Source organism: Heptranchias perlo, unplaced genomic scaffold (assembly GCF_035084215.1).
Source record: "Heptranchias perlo isolate sHepPer1 unplaced genomic scaffold, sHepPer1.hap1 HAP1_SCAFFOLD_193, whole genome shotgun sequence".
In the NCBI taxonomy this organism is placed as follows: domain Eukaryota; kingdom Metazoa; phylum Chordata; class Chondrichthyes; order Hexanchiformes; family Hexanchidae; genus Heptranchias; species Heptranchias perlo.
This window is the reverse complement of record NW_027139198.1, coordinates 36,535-54,307: the sequence shown is the minus strand read 5'-3', so window position 1 is coordinate 54,307 and position 17,773 is coordinate 36,535. Positions and strand designations below refer to the sequence as shown.

The following is a 17,773-nucleotide window of genomic DNA, read 5'->3' as shown; positions in this document are numbered from 1 at the left end:
TCAGTAAATGAAGAAAAGCAGTGAGTTATAAAACAATGTGCTGAGTCCCAGTAAAAGCAGGAACGTTGTCACCTCTTCGAATGGCATAGGATCCACTAAATTATGGCATCGTCCAAAAATGCTGGTCATGTCCACCAGCAGACGGCACTTGTTTGGAGGGTAACCCCCTGTTAAATAAAACATCAAATATATTCTGTCATTGATGTGTGATAAACCCCCTAATAACATATTTATTGTTCATCAAGGTTAGGTCTGGGAAATGGAACAAAGATTAACAGTGTCAGCATCAAACACTCCCAGGGCAGGCACAGCGTGGGTTAGATACAGAGTAAAGCTCCCTCTACACTGTCCCATCACACACTCCCAGGGCAGGTACAGCACGGGTTAGATACAGAGTAAAGCTCCCTCTACACTGTCCCATCAAACACTCCCAGGGCAGGTATAGCACGGGTTAGATACAGAGTAAAGCTCCCTCTACACTGTCCCATCAAACACTCCCAGGGCAGGTACAGCACGGGTTAGATACAGAGTAAAGCTCCCTCTACACTGTCCCATCACACACTCCCAGGGCAGGTACAGCACGGGTTAGATACAGAGTAAAGCTCCCTCTACACTGTCCCATCAAACACTCCCAGGACAGGTACAGCACGGGTTCGATACAGAGTAAAGCTCCCTCTACACTGTCCCATCAAACACTCCCAGGGCAGGTACAGCACGGGTTAGATACAGAGTAAAGCTCCCTCAACACTGTCCCATCAAACACTCCCAGGACAGGTACAGCGTGGGTTAGATACAGAGTAAAGCTCCCTCTACACTGTCCCATCAAACACTCCCGGGGCAGGTACAGCACGGGTTAGATACAGAGTAAAGCTCCCTTGACACTGTCCCATCAAACACTCCCAGGGCAGGTACAGCGTGGGTTAGATACAGAGTAAAGCTCCCTCTACACTGTCCCATCACACACTCCCAGGGCAGGTACAGCACGGGTTAGATACAGAGTAAAGCTCCCTCTACACTGTCCCATCAAACACTCCCAGGGCAGGTACAGCACGGGTTAGATACAGAGTAAAGCTCCCTCTACACTGTCCCATCACACACTCCCGGGGCAGGGACAGCGTGGGTTAGAGACAGAGTAAAGCTCCCTCTACACTGTCCCATCACACACTCCCGGGGCAGGTACAGCACGGGTTAGAGACAGAGTAAAGCTCCCTCTACACTGTCCCATCACACACTCCCAGGGCAGGTACAGCACGGGTTAGATACAGAGTAAAGCTCCCTCTACACTGTCCCATCACACACTCCCAGGGCAGGTACAGCACGGGTTAGATACAGAGTAAAGCTCCCTCTACACTGTCCCAACAAACACTCCCAGGACAGGTACAGCACGGGTTAGATACAGAGTAAAGCTCCCTCTACACTGTCCCATCAAACACTCCCAGGGCAGGTACAGCACGGGTTAGATACAGAGTAAAGCTCCCTCTACACTGTCCCATCAAACACTCCCAGGGCAGGTACAGCGTGGGTTAGATACAGAGTAAAGCTCCCTCTACACTGTCCCATCAAACACTCCCAGGGCAGGTACAGCACGGGTTAGATACAGAGTAAAGCTCCCTCTACACTGTCCCATCACACACTCCCAGGGCAGGTACAGCACGGGTTAGATACAGAGTAAAGCTCCCTCTACACTGTCCCATCACACACTCCCAGGGCAGGTACAGCACGGGTTAGATACAGAGTAAAGCTCCCTCTACACTGTCCCATCACACACTCCCAGGGCAGGTACAGCACGGGTTAGATACAGAGTAAAGCTCCCTCTACACTGTCCCATCAAACATTCCCAGGGCAGGTACAGCACGGGTTAGATACAGAGTAAAGCTCCCTCTACACTGTCCCATCAAACACTCCCGGGGCAGGTACAGCACGGGTTAGATACAGAGTAAAGCTCCCTCTACACTGTCCCATCAAACACTCCCAGGGCAGGTACAGCACGGATTAGATACAGAGTAAAGCTCCCTCTACACTGTCCCATCAAACATTCCCAGGGCAGGTACAGCACGGGTTAGATACAGAGTAAAGCTCCCTCTACACTGTCCCATCAAACACTCCCGGGGCAGGTACAGCACGGGTTAGATACAGAGTAAAGCTCCCTCTACACTGTCCCATCAAACACTCCCAGGGCAGGTACAGCACGGATTAGATACAGAGTAAAGCTCCCTTAAAACAATTCCAATGATGTGCCTCAGCTACAACCTCAAAATACTGTGGCAATCCCAAAATCAGGATGATATTTTTCTTTACGCAAAATAAACATCGTGCGGTCTCTGATTCAGGGAAAGAACTTATATTGATATCGGACCTGATTTATTTCTCAGGCTCTCCCAGGTGCTTCAGTGGTAGCATTCTTGCACTGAGTCAGAGGGTTGTGTGTTCAAGCTGCACTCCAGAGACTTTATAATTTAATATCGCATACAATCTACGCTGACACTTATTGAGAGAGTGTTGTCTTTTAAATGTACTGTTAAAATGAGATCCTGTCTGCCTTCTTAGGTGGTCATAAAAGCTCCAATGGCACTTTTGAAAGAAGAGCAGGGAGTTCTCCAATATTCATCTCTCAACAAACATTGCTAACACAGATTATATGGCCATTATCTCATTGCTGTTTGTGGGATCTTGCTGTGCACAAATTGGCTGCCGCTCTTCCCTACATTAAAACAGTAACTACAATTCAAAAATAATTGATTGCCTGTGAAATACCTTAGGATGTTCTGAGATTGTGAAAGTTCCTTTCTAAAAGCAAGTTCTTTATCAATGAATTACTTTGAAGTGGAGTCACTCTTGCGATGTGGGAAAAATATGGAAGCAATCCTGCACATAGCAAGATCCAAAAACAGCAATGAGTTGAATGAAAACAACAGGGTCAATTTTAACTCAGGTGAGACTCGTGGGGAGCCTGAAGGCGATTTTAACTGCTGGGCCTCATTTTAATTTTTCACACCTGTGCCCCAATGGAAGCCTGTGGGAATTACCTCAAAATCCAGTGGCAGGAGCGGGAACGGGAGTGGGAACTGGAGACCCAGGGAACGGTCCCTGGTGTAAGGCGTGCTGAGGGAGGGGATTCCCAAACAGATGCCGGTGTGGGGAGGGAGAGAGAAGGCAGGAGCAGGGGAGGCTCAAGGATTCCTTCAGGGGCACAGAGGGACACCTGGCCCCCAAGGAATCCCAAAGAGTAAAATAAGGAAACTTAACTCAGCCTCCTCTTGTCACGCTGCTGCCTCCCGCCATGTTTCTCTTGTCTGTAGCCACCCAGGCGCTCATTCAGTCCCAGTCAAAACAGCGTCGTGGCACCGATGACATCAGTTCGGCCTCCTCCGCGGAGCCTCGACCAGCATGAAAAAAGAATGGCCTTGGGCGAGATGAAGCAATCTCGAGCCGGTAAGTTCCACTCGCCCAATGTTATCCCGTCCCTCGCACCATTCCCACCCGGGAGGGGAGGGGCGGAAGGGTGGTTAAAATCGACCCCAATGTGTTTTTGGTTGTGTTGATTGAGGAAGGAATGCTCACTGAGAGAACTTCTTGCTCTTCTTCCAATACTGCCATGGAATTTACATCCACCTGAGCAAACTTATGGCTCCTCAGTTTAATATCCGATCCGAAAGACAATGCAGCACACCCTCGGTGCAGTATTGTCAGCCTAGGCTGTCTGCTCAGTTGCTGGAGAGGTGAGAGTGCTACCAATTACAATCGGATACCAATTGTTGCTGAATTGGATACAGTTATGTGCTGTGGAGCATGTCCACTGGGAACTGAGGTTTTGCTGCTCATATTCATTTCAAGTGGACCTTGCGAGTTTGGATCTTCGAGTGCATATTGGGAAATCACGGGCTGTGCACCTGCAGTTTTCCGCTTTGCATGGCCAGCGCGCCAGGCGCAAATCAGAAAATTATCCCCTTACAGACAACAGGCAGGGGAGACTTTCATCCCATTGGCCTGGACCATCGAGCCCTTAATGACCGAGGATCAGCACACTTACAGTTTGACGAGACAGACGTGTATGGCTGTTTGTTAATAGCGGGTTCACAGTGGTGATCAACTTGCCAGGAATTCACGAAAGGTGCAGCAGTGCGTTCCAACATTCCCATACTACTCCTGAAATCATCCTTGGGATCACCATTGAAATTACCACACAGTCCTACAACAGGACAAACGCTGCATATCACAATTATGAAGCCCAGAATCTCATTTATAAAACACTTTGTCGTGTAGCAGTCACATTAACTATGCTAAGTATCTGTTATCTCCAACTAAACCATCCGGCCTTACCACTGCTGCCAGCAAGCACTCTAGCCTCTGGAGTAATGAAACCACAGGCCAGAACTTGCTCCGTCCAGCGTGGCAAGGCTCTCTGCACATCCTGCAGATAAAAAAATACGAATATACTCACTGCGTAGGCCACGACGTCCATTTGCTTAATTTTGAAATCTTCTCCAGTAACACGCTCCGTGATCAGCACAGGCCACGTGTGCTCTGTGATCAGCACAGGCCACGTGCGCTTCGAGATCAGCGCAGGCCGCGTGCGCTTCGAGATCAGCGCAGGCCGCGTGCGCTCCGTGATCAGCACAGGCCACGTGCGCATCAAGATCAGCGCAAGCCATGAGCGCTCCGTGATCAGCGCAGGCCGTGTACACTCCGTGATCAGCGCAGGCCGTGTACACTCTGGGATCAGCGCAGGCCGTGTACACTCTGGGATCAGCGCAGGCCGTGTACACTCTGGGATCAGCACAGGCCGTGTGCGCTCTGGGATCAGCGCAGGCCGCGTACGCTCTGGGATCAGCGCAGGCCGTGTGCGCTCTGGGATCAGCGCAGGCCGTGTACACTCTGGGATCAGCGCAGGCCGTGTACACTCTGGGATCAGCGCAGGCCGTGTGCGCTCTGGGATCAGCGCAGGCCGTGTGCGCTCTGGGATCAGCGCAGGCCGCGTACGCTCTGGGATCAGCGCAGGCCGTGTACGCTCTGGGATCAGCGCAGGCCGTGTGCGCTCTGGGATCAGCGCAGGCCGCGTACGCTCTGGGATCAGCGCAGGCCGTGTGCGCTCTGGGATCAGCGCAGGCCGCGTACACTCTGGGATCAGCGCAGGCCGTGTACACTCTGGGATCAGCGCAGGCCGTGTACACTCTGGGATCAGCGCAGGCCGTGTACGCTCTGGGATCAGCGCAGGCCGTGTACGCTCTGGGATCAGCGCAGGCCGTGTACGCTCTGGGATCAGCGCAGGCCGTGTACGCTCTGGGATCAGCGCAGGCCGTGTGCGCTCTGGGATCAGCGCAGGCCGTGTGCGCTCTGGGATCAGCGCAGGCCGTGTGCGCTCTGGGATCAGCGCAGGCCGCGTGCGCTCTGGGATCAGCGCAGGCCGCGTACTCTCTGGGATCAGCGCAGGCCGTGTACACTCTGGGATCAGCGCAGGCCGTGTACACTCTGGGATCAGCGCAGGCCGTGTACGCTCTGGGATCAGCGCAGGCCGTGTACGCTCTGGGATCAGCGCAGGCCGTGTGCGCTCTGGGATCAGCGCAGGCCGTGTGCGCTCTGGGATCAGCGCAGGCCGTGTGCTCTCTGGGATCAGCGCAGGCCGTGTGCGCTCTGGGATCAGCGCAGGCCGTGTACGCTCTGGGATCAGCGCAGGCCGCGTACACTCTGGGATCAGCGCAGGCCGCGTACACTCTGGGATCAGCGCAGGCCGTGTACACTCTGGGATCAGCGCAGGCCGCGTGCGCTCTGGGATCAGCGCAGGCCGTGTACACTCTGGGATCAGCGCAGGCCGCGTGCGCTCTGGGATCAGCGCAGGCCGTGTACACTCTGGCATCAGCGCAGGCCGCGTGCGGATGCAAAGACTGTGAGAATGGTAGCCCCACTCACAAGCGGGCTAGTAATATTCATTCATTTAAAGTGACATTCGCTGTGTTAGTCTAAATATAAATTTAACACAATAACATACCTCATTATAAAAAGGCAAGGAAATTATTTATAATGTACTGAAACATACAGAAATTAAACGTTAATGATTAAAAAATATTAAAATAGGAATAATTAGACATTCCACATTTTTAAAATGTATTGTTTTGTTGTTTTGCGGTCATTATAAATCTCCGCGCTTTTAATAAGTAGTGTCGGGCTGGTATTGTCGAGTGAACCTTCTCGGGGCCTACGTATCTTTGTTCCAGCTGGGATGATGGGCCAGTTTACGATTGTTTGGTGATTATGTTTGATTGTATTGATTGTGGCGTGGTTGGCCCTTTAATTCGGGACCATCAAAACGCCGTTGAACCATTCGGAGCAAGTTCGCGATTTCGGGGTTTTAATGCGCATGTGCTCATTCGCGAACTCGCTCCGAAGGATTCGACAGCGGTTGGAACGGACGCCATTACGGAGCGGCGTCCAAGGTAAGTAGGTTCTGGGCCGATATATGATCCACGTTTCCCAACATCTATTTTATATAACGTTGCTGTTTCGTCAATTGCACAGTGGTTGTACAACAAATAATATCATCATTGTCTCACATTCAAAGAGCAGAAGTTGTACCTTTAGTCGCTCCTCCAGCCCTTCCCACCAACTTTTATTCTTTCAAATTACATGGGGGCACTGAAACCTCCCGTTTCTCACCGGTGATCATGTTGGAGTCAGTGACAAAGGGGGTCAGATGCTGAGAAAAAGGTAAACTGCGTGAACCAATGTGAGAACAGTCATCACATGCCCCTCCCCGAGTCAGCAGTGAGGTGTGGTGAGTCGGAGCACTGAGATATGGAATGATCCCACAATCTTCCAATTTCTAATCTTGGGCATGTTGCGATCAGTGGAGGTCAGACATTTCTCCAGGTTATAAACAGGTTGTACATAGGAAAACAGGAACAGGAGTTAGGCCGTTCGGCCCATCGAGCCTGCTCTGCCATTTTGTTGGCCATGCTAGCTTTATTTCTTCAATTCCAATCTTTCTCCACATCCCTTCATACCACCCTTGTTTCCCAAGTAAATGACTATCTCCCTTTTAAACTCCCTCAATGAATTGTGTGTCTAAGGCCTCGCAGGATCAGTGCATTCCACATTCTCACACCCTTCCCCTGGATTCACGATGAGCTGGCTCAGTTCCGATCTTAAGATGATGTCCCCTTGTTCTGAATTCCCTTCATTATTTTAAACATTCAATTGGATTGCCCTTTAAACCGCTCAGCCCTAGAGAATTTAATTCCGTGTTTACCCAATCTCTCACCATAGCTCAGTCATTTTCAGCCCGATTGTAAACAATTTTACAACACCAAGTTATAGTCCAACAAATTTATTTTTAATTCCACAAGCTTTCGGAGGCTTCCTCCTTCCTCAGGTGAACGGTATTGATTTCCACACCGTTAACCTGACGAAGGAGGAAGCCTCCGAAAGCTTGTGGAATTAAAAATAAATTTGTTGGACTATAGCTTGGTGTTGTAAAATTGTTTACAATTGTCAACGTCAGTCCATCACCGGCATCTCCACATCATTTTCAGCCCAGGTGTTATGCTGCTGAAGCTCTCTGGACTCCCTATGTCCTTCCTAGGGTGGGGAACCCAAAACAGCACAATATTCTAAATCAGGTCTGACATATTCCATATCTCATGATGAAGCTAAGCTTCCTATTACAATTTTTGGATGCCGGTGAGCTAATTTTTAATGACTTAAGCATGTGGACCCCTAAATGCCTTTGCTCATTGACAGCTCCAGCATATACCTGTTCAGACTGTATTCTCAACTGCCATTCTTATTTGTGCTACCTTTACATTTTGTTGTGTTAAATTACATTGGCCACCATTCTGCCTACTTGTTTAATCTATGTATTTTTGCAATTTCCTTGAACACTTCTTCACAATTTACAGTGAGGCAGGGAGTGCGATCTTCGGGCGCATGGGCGGCTCCTGTTTCCAGCTGAGCTCACGCTAAAAGGTGAATTATCTAAATATTCAGCCCACGATTATCCTGGGAAGGTAGCTGTCTCCACTCGGTAACACTGCTGGCAGCACATCCCATTGTTGGGAGTTACAGATCCTTTTATCTCACGTCAACCAGAAGCCCCACAACTTTTTCAAAGCTCACTCCTAATTATTGTTGATCAAGGATGTAAATGTGGAATGTGTGTGTGGTGTGTGTGTGCACGTGTGTTTGTGTGTGTGTATGTGTGTGTGGTGTGTGTGTGCACGTGTGTTTGTGTGTGTGTATGTGTGTGTGTGTATACGTGCGTGTGTGTGCGTGCGTGTGTGCGCGTGTGTGTGCGTGTGTGCGTGCACGTGTGTGTGTGCACGTGTTTGTGTGTGTGCATGTGTGTTTGTGTGTGCACGTGTGTTTGTGTGTGTGCACGTGTGTTTGTGTGTGTGTGCACGTGTGTTTGTGTGTGTGTGTTTGCACGTGTGTTTGTGTGTCTGGTGTGTGTATGAAGATGTCTTTAGTCTTTAAAAATGCTGTTTAGTAGTGTTTATTAACAGTGCTTAAACTCTTACCAGAGCTGCTGCCAAAGAAATCATTTCCAATATTAACATACGCCTGAAAAACGGGGCCAACCAGGATCTGCATTTCAAGGCCAGACAGAGTGCTCATCTGAATGTAGGTGGAGGACTGTCTGTAAATCGTAATGTTCCCTGAAAGAAAGCAGGATCATTAAAATGAATGTTCATGGTCAGTGGCCACACAGTGGGGCGAATGCATTCTCTGCTGTACGGTGTGAAACAGCAATGGCGAGGCCATGAAGGTTCCATCACTCATCTCTCACTTGGAGGGACAGAGAAATTATCAAGGAACATTTTTAGAGTTTCCACTCAGTATTGCTGGAGGGTGCGTGTGGGGAATTAAAGCAAATCTGTATTGGGACAGCCTATTTATAAGAGAGATGGGGGGAGTGGGGAGAGATGAGAGAGAGATGCATGATGAGACGTGCGATCCAATTTATGATCGACAAGTGGGTTGACTCTAAAAACAATTATAAGCCTGAAGTATGATGGGATTCATATCTCATAGCATATCATCATATATTCTGCACCACAAGTCAGGTAGGTAATTGAATAAAGCTTAGATGTGAAGATTAATATTAAATATGAATTATATTTATGTATGGATGGCGGTGTGATTTTAGTAAGGTCACGTGACCTTTTTCACACTGCTATATCAAGGTGACATCATCACAGTTACTATAAATATATTTTCATACATAAACATGTATCACATAGAATGTACAGCACAGGAACAGGCCATTCTGCCCAACTGGTCCATGCTGGTGTTTATGCTGCACAGGAGACTCCTCCCACCCCTCTTCATCTAACCCTATCAGGATATCCTTCTATTCCTTTCTCCCTCGTGTGTTTATCCAGCTTCCCCTTAAATGCATCTATGCTATTCACCTCAACCACTCCTTGTGGTAGAGAGTTCCACATTCTTACCATCTTTGGGTAAAGAAGTTTCTCCTGAATTCCCTATTGGATTTATTAGTGACTATCATATTTATGGCCTTTAGTTTTGGTCTCCCCACAAATGGAAACATTTTCTCTACGTCTACCCTATCGAATCCCTTCATAAACTTTAAGACCTCTATTAGGTCACCCCTCAGCCTTCTCTATTTGAGAGAAAAAATCCCCAGCCTGTTTGATCCTTCCTGATAGATATGACCTCTCAGTTCTGGTATCACCCATGTGAATCTTTTTTGCACCTTCTCCAATGCCTCTATATCCTTTTTATGATATGGAGACCAGAACTGTGCACAATACTCCAAGTGTGGTCTAACCAAGGTACTGTACAAGTTTAACATAACTTCTTTGCTTTTCAATTCTTTCCCTCTAGAAATAAACCCCAGTGCTTGATTTGCCTTTTTTATGGCCTTACTAACCTGTGTCGCTATCTTTAGTGATTTGTGTATCTGTACCCCTAGGTCCCTTTGCTCCTCTACCTCAGTTGGACTTACTTTCTAAGGAGTATGTGGCCTCCATATTCTTCCTACCAAAATGCACCACCTGACACTTACCTATATTGAAATTCAAATGCCATTCATATTGGATTCTCCCAGGGCGGGCGGGCGGGGGAAGCGGTTAATGAAACAGCCAGTTGGGAATTGGCTGTCAGGATTACTTACTGTGACCAACGGAGATATAAGTCTCAGTACAAGCGATTTCCATTTGTGATAGTAAATAAATTCTAAATAACAGCAACACCTGATTTTTAATAATTAAGGTATTATGCTAATAAATCCAATATAAGATGCCTGGCCCAATTTTGGTGTCCATAACAGTACCTCTGAACCTGAAATTGGGGCAGACATTGTGTAATGCTTGCAAGGTGAGGGAAAAATCACTACGCTGTGATTTCTGCTCATTTCCGGCCCCACTGGGCTTTCTTGCCAGGCCTGGGGTGGGAGTCAGAAACCCCCATCCGAAGTAGGTGGGAGCTTCAGAGAAGGCAGTGGGACTCCCTCGCTCCATTTCCCAGGGTGCTGGTGTGCTGGGCGCTAATTCCAAATCACGTTCGTATCGTGCTTTTAATGTAGAAAAAGTCCCATGGCACTTCACAGAGGCACAATCAGACAAGAATGGACGCCGAACTAAAGGAGGTGACATTAGGAGGGGTCAGCAAAAGATTAGTCAAAGATGTGGGTTTTAAAGAGAGTTTTAAAGGAGGTGGGGTGGCAGAGGGGGTTTAGGGAGGGAATTTAAGAGTTTGAGGCCTAGACGGCCTAGGGGTAAAAGGAGAGTGTAGACACAAAAGGCCAGAGCCAGAGGAATGGAGAGTTCGGGTGTGTGGGAGGGGGTGGGGGATTGTAGGGTTGTAAGAGGTTAGAAATAAGGAGGGGCGAGGCCAGGCGGATGAGAACTTTAAATTGGAGGCTTTGGGAGAACGAGAGGCACTGTAGGTGAGCAAGAAAAAGAGTGATGAGGTGAGCGGGGCCTGGTGCGAGATAGGATAATGAGCTGCAGAGTTTTGGATGAGTTAAATTTACAGAGGATGGAGGACGGGAGGTCAGCTCGGACAACATTAGACTAGTCGAGTCCAGAGATGATAAAATTATGGATGAAGGTTTCAGCGGCTGATGGATTGAGGCAGGCAATGTTACTAAGGTGGAAGTAGGCAGTCTTTGTGATGGGGAGTAAATGGGGTTGAAAACTCAGTTTCAGGTTGAATATAATGCCGAGATGGTAAATAGTCTGGTTCAGTCTGAGACAATGGCCACGAAATCTGGTGTCTGGGGTTGCTAAGGGTGGACATTAGGCGGGAGATCAAAAAGGGACCCGAGTGTTACCTGAAGTATTTTTTGGCCATTTTGGTTATTTTTCTTTACTGACACTTCAGCTTTCTTGGGTGTTTGTGCCTGCTATCTTTATTTATTTTTTCCCTCCAGCACCTTTACCTGCATCAATGGATTTCCCAATGAGGATACCCCAAGGTGACATGTTCAGAAGAGGAGGAGGAAGAAGATGTCAAACAGGATAGGCTGCATGAGAGGTGCTCCCACCAGCACCCGTGCACCCACATCTGGAGCGAGAGGTGAAATTAGCTGACTTCAGCAGGTGTGGTGCTGGTGAAGGAAGCTGTGTCAGCAGACTCCCATGGTGTCACGATATTTTCATTGTATCATCGTAGGTACAGCACAGGAGGAGGCCATTTGGCCCATCATGCCTGTGCTGGCTCTTTGAAAGGGCTATCCAATTAGTCCTGTACCCCTGTTCTTTCCCCCATAGTCCTGTAATTTTTTTCCCTTCAAGTATTTATCCAATTTCCTTTTGAAAGTTATTATTGAATCTGCTCCACCACCCTATCAGGCAGTGCATTCCAGATCATAACAACTCTCCGCTTAAAAAAATGTTTCCTCATGTCACCTCTGGCCATTTTGACGATCACCTTAAATTTGTGTCCTCTGGTTACCGACCCTTCTGCCACTAGAAAGTTTCTCTTTATTTACTCTATCAAAGCCATTCATGATTTTGAGAACCTCTATTAATTCTCCCTTTAACCTTCTCTGTTCTAAAGTGTGGTGCCCAGAATTGAATACAGACTGAGGCCTAACCTGTGTTTTACAAAGGTTTTGCATAACTTCCCTGCTTTTGTACTCTGTGCCTCTGTTAATAAAGCCCAGGATCCCATATGTTTTTAACAGCCTTCTCAGCTTGTCCTGCCACCTTCAAAGATTTGTGTACATACACCCCCAGGTCTCTCTGTTCCTGCACCCCCTTTAAAATTGTACCATTTAGTTTATTTTGCCTCTCCTCATTCTTCCTACCAAAATGTATCACTTCTCACTTCTCTGCGTTAAATTTCATCTGCCATGTGTCTGCCCATTTCACCAGTCTGTCTCTGTCCTCCTGAAGTCTGTTACTATCCTCCTCACTGTTTACAACATTTCTGAGTTTCATGTCATCTGTAAACTTTGAAATTATACCCTCTATACTCAAGTCCAGGTCATTAATATATATTAAAAAGAGTAGTGGTCCTAATACTGACCCTTGGGGAACACCACTGTATACTTCTCTTCAGTCTGAAAAACAATCGTTCACCACTACTCTCTGCTTTCTGCCTCTTAGCAAATTTTGTATCCATGCTGCCACTGTCCCTTTAATCCCATGGGCTTCAATTTTACTGACAAGTCTATTATGTGGCACTTTATCAAATGTCTTTTGAAAGTCGATATACACATCAACCGCACTCCCCTCATCAACTCTCTCCATTACTTCATCAAAGAACTCAATCAAGTTAGTCAAACACGATTTTCCTTTAACAAATCTGTGCTGACTTTTATTTATTAGCCCACACTTTTCCAAGTGCCAATTACTTTTGTCCCGATTATTGTGTCTAAAAGTTTCCCACCACTGACGTTAGGCTGACTGGCTTGTAATTGCTGGGTTTATCCCTCTCCCCATTTTTGAACAGGGGTGTGACATTTGCGATCCTCCAGTCCTTCAGCACCATCCCCATATCTAAGGAGGATTGGAAGATTGTGGCCAGAGCCTCCGCAATTTCCACCCTAACTTCCCTCAATAACCTAGGATGCATCTCATCTGGACCGGGTGACTTTTCTACTTTGAGTACTGCCAATCTTTTAAGTACTGCCTCTTTATCTATTTTTAATCATATCCAATATCACTACTACCTCCTCCTTTACTGCTACAATGGCAGCATCCTCTTCTCTAGTGAAGACGGATGCGAAGTATTCATTTAGTACCTCAGCCGTGCCCTCTGCGTCCAGAAGAAGATCTCCTTTTCTGTCCCTAATCGGTCCTTCCTTTCCTCTGACTACCCTTTTACTGTTTATATGTTTATAAAAGACTTTTGGATTCCCTTTTATGTTAGCTGCTAATCTATTCTCATACTCTCTCTTTGTCCGTCTTATTCCCTTTTTTTAGATCTCCTCTATACTTTCTATATTCAGCCTGGTTCCCTACTGTATTATAAACCTTACATTCGTCATAAGCCTCCTTTTTCTGTCTCACTTTACTCTCTATATCTTTAGTCATCCAGGGAGCTCTAGCTTTGGATGCCCTTCCTTTCCCCCTCGTGGGAATGTGTCTATTCTGTACCCGAACCATCTCCTCCTTGAAGGCCTCCCATTGTTCAATTACTGTTTTGCCTGACAATTTTTGATTCCAATCCACCTGGGCAAGATCCTTTTTTAACTCACTGAAATTTGCCCATCTCCAGTTAAGCATTTTCACATTTGATTTTTCCTTGTCCCTTTCCATAACTATTCTAAACCTAATGATATTATGATCACTGTTCCCCAAATGCTCCCCCACTGAAACATGCTCCACCTGCCCCACTTCATTCCCCAGAACTAGATCCAGCATTGCTTCCTTCCTCGTTGGGCTGGAAAGTCCCTCATTATCACTACTCTATAGTTCTTGCATCTTTCTGTAATTTGCCTGTAAATTTGCTCCTCTATTTGCATATCTGACTAACCATTATGTTGGATGGCTCTTCATAAGCACCCCAATCACAGCATGCCCTGTTTACATGGTGAAAGAAGAGATGTCAGTGTTACAAAGAGCAAGCATTCCTGATTGGCTACGTCTGCTTGAAAGCCACCCACCATCTTTGCAGGCCCTGGCAAAAGTCATGGAGATCAGTCTTCCCAGAGGCGCAGAAGACAGGTAGGTGTACAGCTGTGCTATCTGATGTAAGGACCAGGTAGGTATAGAGCTGTGCTATCTGATGTAAGGACCAGGTAGGTATAGAGCTGTGCTATCTGATGTAAGGATCAGGTAGGTGTAGAGCTGTGCTATCTGATGCAATGATCAGGTAGTGTAGAGCTGTGCTATCTGATGCAAGGACCAGGTAGGTGTACAGCTGTGCTATCTGATGTAAGGACCAGGTAGGTGTGCAGCTGTGCTATCTGATGCAAGGACCAGGTAGTGTACAGCTGTGCTATCTGATGCAAGGACCAGGTAGGTATAGAGCTGTGCTATCTGATGCAATGATCAGGTAGGTGTACAGCTGTGCTATCTGATGCAATGATCAGGTAGGTGTACAGCTGTGCTATCTGATGCAAGGACCAGGTAGGTGTACAGCTGTGCTATCTGATGTAAGGACCAGGTAGGTGTGCAGCTGTGCTATCTGATGCAAGGACCAGGTAGTGTACAGCTGTGCTATCTGATGCAAGGACCAGGTAGGTGTACAGCTGTGCTATCTGATGTAAGGATCAGGTAGGTGTACAGCTGTGCTATCTGATGCAATGATCAGGTAGGTGTACAGCTGTGCTATCTGATGCAAGGACCAGGTAGGTATAGAGCTGTGCTATCTGATGCAAGGACCAGGTAGTGTAGAGCTGTGCTATCTGATGCAAGGACCAGGTAGGTGTACAGCTGTGCTATCTGATGCAAGGACCAGGTAGTGTAGAGCTGTGCTATCTGATGCAAGGACCAGGTAGTGTAGAGCTGTGCTATCTGATGCAAGGACCAGGTAGTGTAGAGCTGTGCTATCTGATGTAAGGATCAGGGAGGTGTACAGCTGTGCTATCTGATGCAATGATCAGGTAGGTGTACAGCTGTGCTATCTGATGCAATGATCAGGTAGGTGTACAGCTGTGCTATCTGATGCAAGGACCAGGTAGGTGTACAGCTGTGCTATCTGATGTAAGGATCAGGTAGGTGTACAGCTGTGCTATCTGATGCAATGATCAGGTAGTGTAGAGCTGTGCTATCTGATGTAAGGACCAGGTAGGTGTGCAGCTGTGCTATCTGATGTAAGGATCAGGTAGGTGTACAGCTGTGCTATCTGATGCAATGATCAGGTAGGTGTACAGCTGTGCTATCTGATGTAAGGACCAGGTAGGTGTGCAGCTGTGCTATCTGATGCAAGGACCAGGTAGTGTACAGCTGTGCTATCTGATGCAAGGACCAGGTAGGTGTACAGCTGTGCTATCTGATGTAAGGATCAGGGAGGTGTACAGCTGTGCTATCTGATGCAATGATCAGGTAGGTGTACAGCTGTGCTATCTGATGCAATGATCAGGTAGGTGTACAGCTGTGCTATCTGATGCAAGGACCAGGTAGGTGTACAGCTGTGCTATCTGATGCAATGATCAGGTAGTGTAGAGCTGTGCTATCTGATGCAATGATCAGGTAGTGTACAGCTGTGCTATCTGATGCAAGGACCAGGTAGTGTACAGCTGTGCTATCTGATGTAAGGATCAGGTAGCTGTACAGCTGTGCTATCTGATGTAAGGATCAGGTAGTGTACAGCTGTGCTATCTGATGTAAGGACCAGGTAGGTGTACAGCTGTGCAATCTGATGTAAGGACCAGGTAGGTGTACAGCTGTGCTATCTGATGTAAGGACCAGGTAGGTGTGCAGCTGTGCTATCTGATGTAAGGACCAGGTAGGTGTACAGCTGTGCTATCTGATGCAAGGACCAGGTAGCTGTACAGCTGTGCTATCTGATGTAAGGACCTGGTAGGTGTGCAGCTGTGCTATCTGATGTAAGGACCAGGTAGCTGTACAGCTGTGCTATCTGATGTAAGGATCAGGTAGCTGTACAGCTGTGCTATCTAATGTAAGGATCAGGTAGCTGTACAGCTGTGCTATCTGATGTAAGGATCAGGTAAGTGTACAGCTGTGCTATCTGATGTAAGGATCAGGTAAGTGTACAGCTGTGCTATCTGATGTAAGGACCAGGTAGTGTACAGCTGTGCTATCTGATGTAAGGATCAGGTAAGTGTACAGCTGTGCTATCTGATGCAAGGACCAGGTAGCTGTACAGCTGTGCTATCTGATGCAAGGACCAGGTAGCTGTACAGCTGTGCTATCTGATGCAAGGACCAGGTAGCTGTACAGCTGTGCTATCTGATGCAAGGACCAGGTAGCTGTACAGCTGTGCTATCTGATGTAAGGACCAGGTAGTGTAGAGCTGTGCTATCTGATGCAAGGATCAGGTAGCTGTACAGCTGTGCTATCTGATGCAAGGACCAGGTAGCTGTACAGCTGTGCGATCTGATGCAAGGACCAGGTAGGTGTACAGCTGTGCTATCTGATGTAAGGATCAGGTAGGTGTACAGCTGTGCTATCTGATGCAATGATCAGGTAGGTGTACAGCTGTGCTATCTGATGCAAGGACCAGGTAGGTGTACAGCTGTGCTATCTGATGCAATGATCAGGTAGTGTCGAGCTGTGCTATCTGATGCAATGATCAGGTAGTGTACAGCTGTGCTATCTGATGCAAGGACCAGGTAGTGTACAGCTGTGCTATCTGATGTAAGGACCAGGTAGGTGTGCAGCTGTGCTATCTGATGTAAGGACCAGGTAGGTGTACAGCTGTGCTATCTGATGCAAGGACCAGGTAGCTGTACAGCTGTGCTATCTGATGTAAGGACCTGGTAGTGTAGAGCTGTGCTATCTGATGCAAGGATCAGGTAGCTGTACAGCTGTGCTATCTGATGCAAGGATCAGGTAGCTGTACAGCTGTGCTATCTGATGTAAGGACCTGGTAGTGTAGAGCTGTGCTATCTGATGTAAGGACCAGGTAGCTGTACAGCTGTGCTATCTGATGTAAGGACCAGGTAGTGTAGAGCTGTGCTATCTGATGCAAGGATCAGGTAGTGTAGAGCTGTGCTATCTGATGTAAGGACCAGGTAGGTGTACAGCTGTGCTATCTGATGTAAGGACCAGGTAGTGTAGAGCTGTGCTATCTGATGTAAGGACCAGGTAGGTGTACAGCTGTGCTATCTGATGTAAGGACCAGGTAGTGTAGAGCTGTGCTATCTGATGTAAGGATCAGGTAGGTGTCGAGCTGTGCTATCTGATGCAAGGATCAGGTAGGTGTACAGCTGTGCTATCTGATGTAAGGATCAGGTAGCTGTACAGCTGTGCTATCTGATGTAAGGATCAGGTAGTGTACAGCTGTGCTATCTGATGTAAGGACCAGGTAGGTGTACAGCTGTGCTATCTGATGTAAGGACCAGGTAGGTGTACATCTGTGCTATCTGATGTAAGGACCAGGTAGGTGTGCAGCTGTGCTATCTGATGTAAGGACCAGGTAGGTGTACAGCTGTGCTATCTGATGCAAGGACCAGGTAGCTGTACAGCTGTGCTATCTGATGTAAGGACCTGGTAGGTGTGCAGCTGTGCTATCTGATGTAAGGACCAGGTAGCTGTACAGCTGTGCTATCTGATGTAAGGATCAGGTAGCTGTACAGCTGTGCTATCTAATGTAAGGATCAGGTAGCTGTACAGCTGTGCTATCTGATGTAAGGATCAGGTAAGTGTACAGCTGTGCTATCTGATGTAAGGATCAGGTA

The 17,773-nt window shown here is 47.5% G+C and overlaps 1 protein-coding gene across 1 annotated transcript in view; it reads right to left on the bottom strand.

Annotated features, from left to right (window-relative positions):
* LOC137309946 (mucin-6-like) overlaps positions 1-17,773 on the bottom strand; it is a 316,057-nt gene that overhangs the window by 283,599 nt on the left and 14,685 nt on the right. The window contains exons 6-8 of the mRNA XM_067977944.1: positions 8,511-8,648; positions 4,031-4,189; positions 73-167 (exon numbers count right to left, since the gene is read on the bottom strand). Coding sequence (XP_067834045.1) covers positions 73-167; positions 4,031-4,189; positions 8,511-8,648 — 392 coding nt within the window. The remainder of the gene's footprint in view (positions 1-72; positions 168-4,030; positions 4,190-8,510; positions 8,649-17,773) is intronic.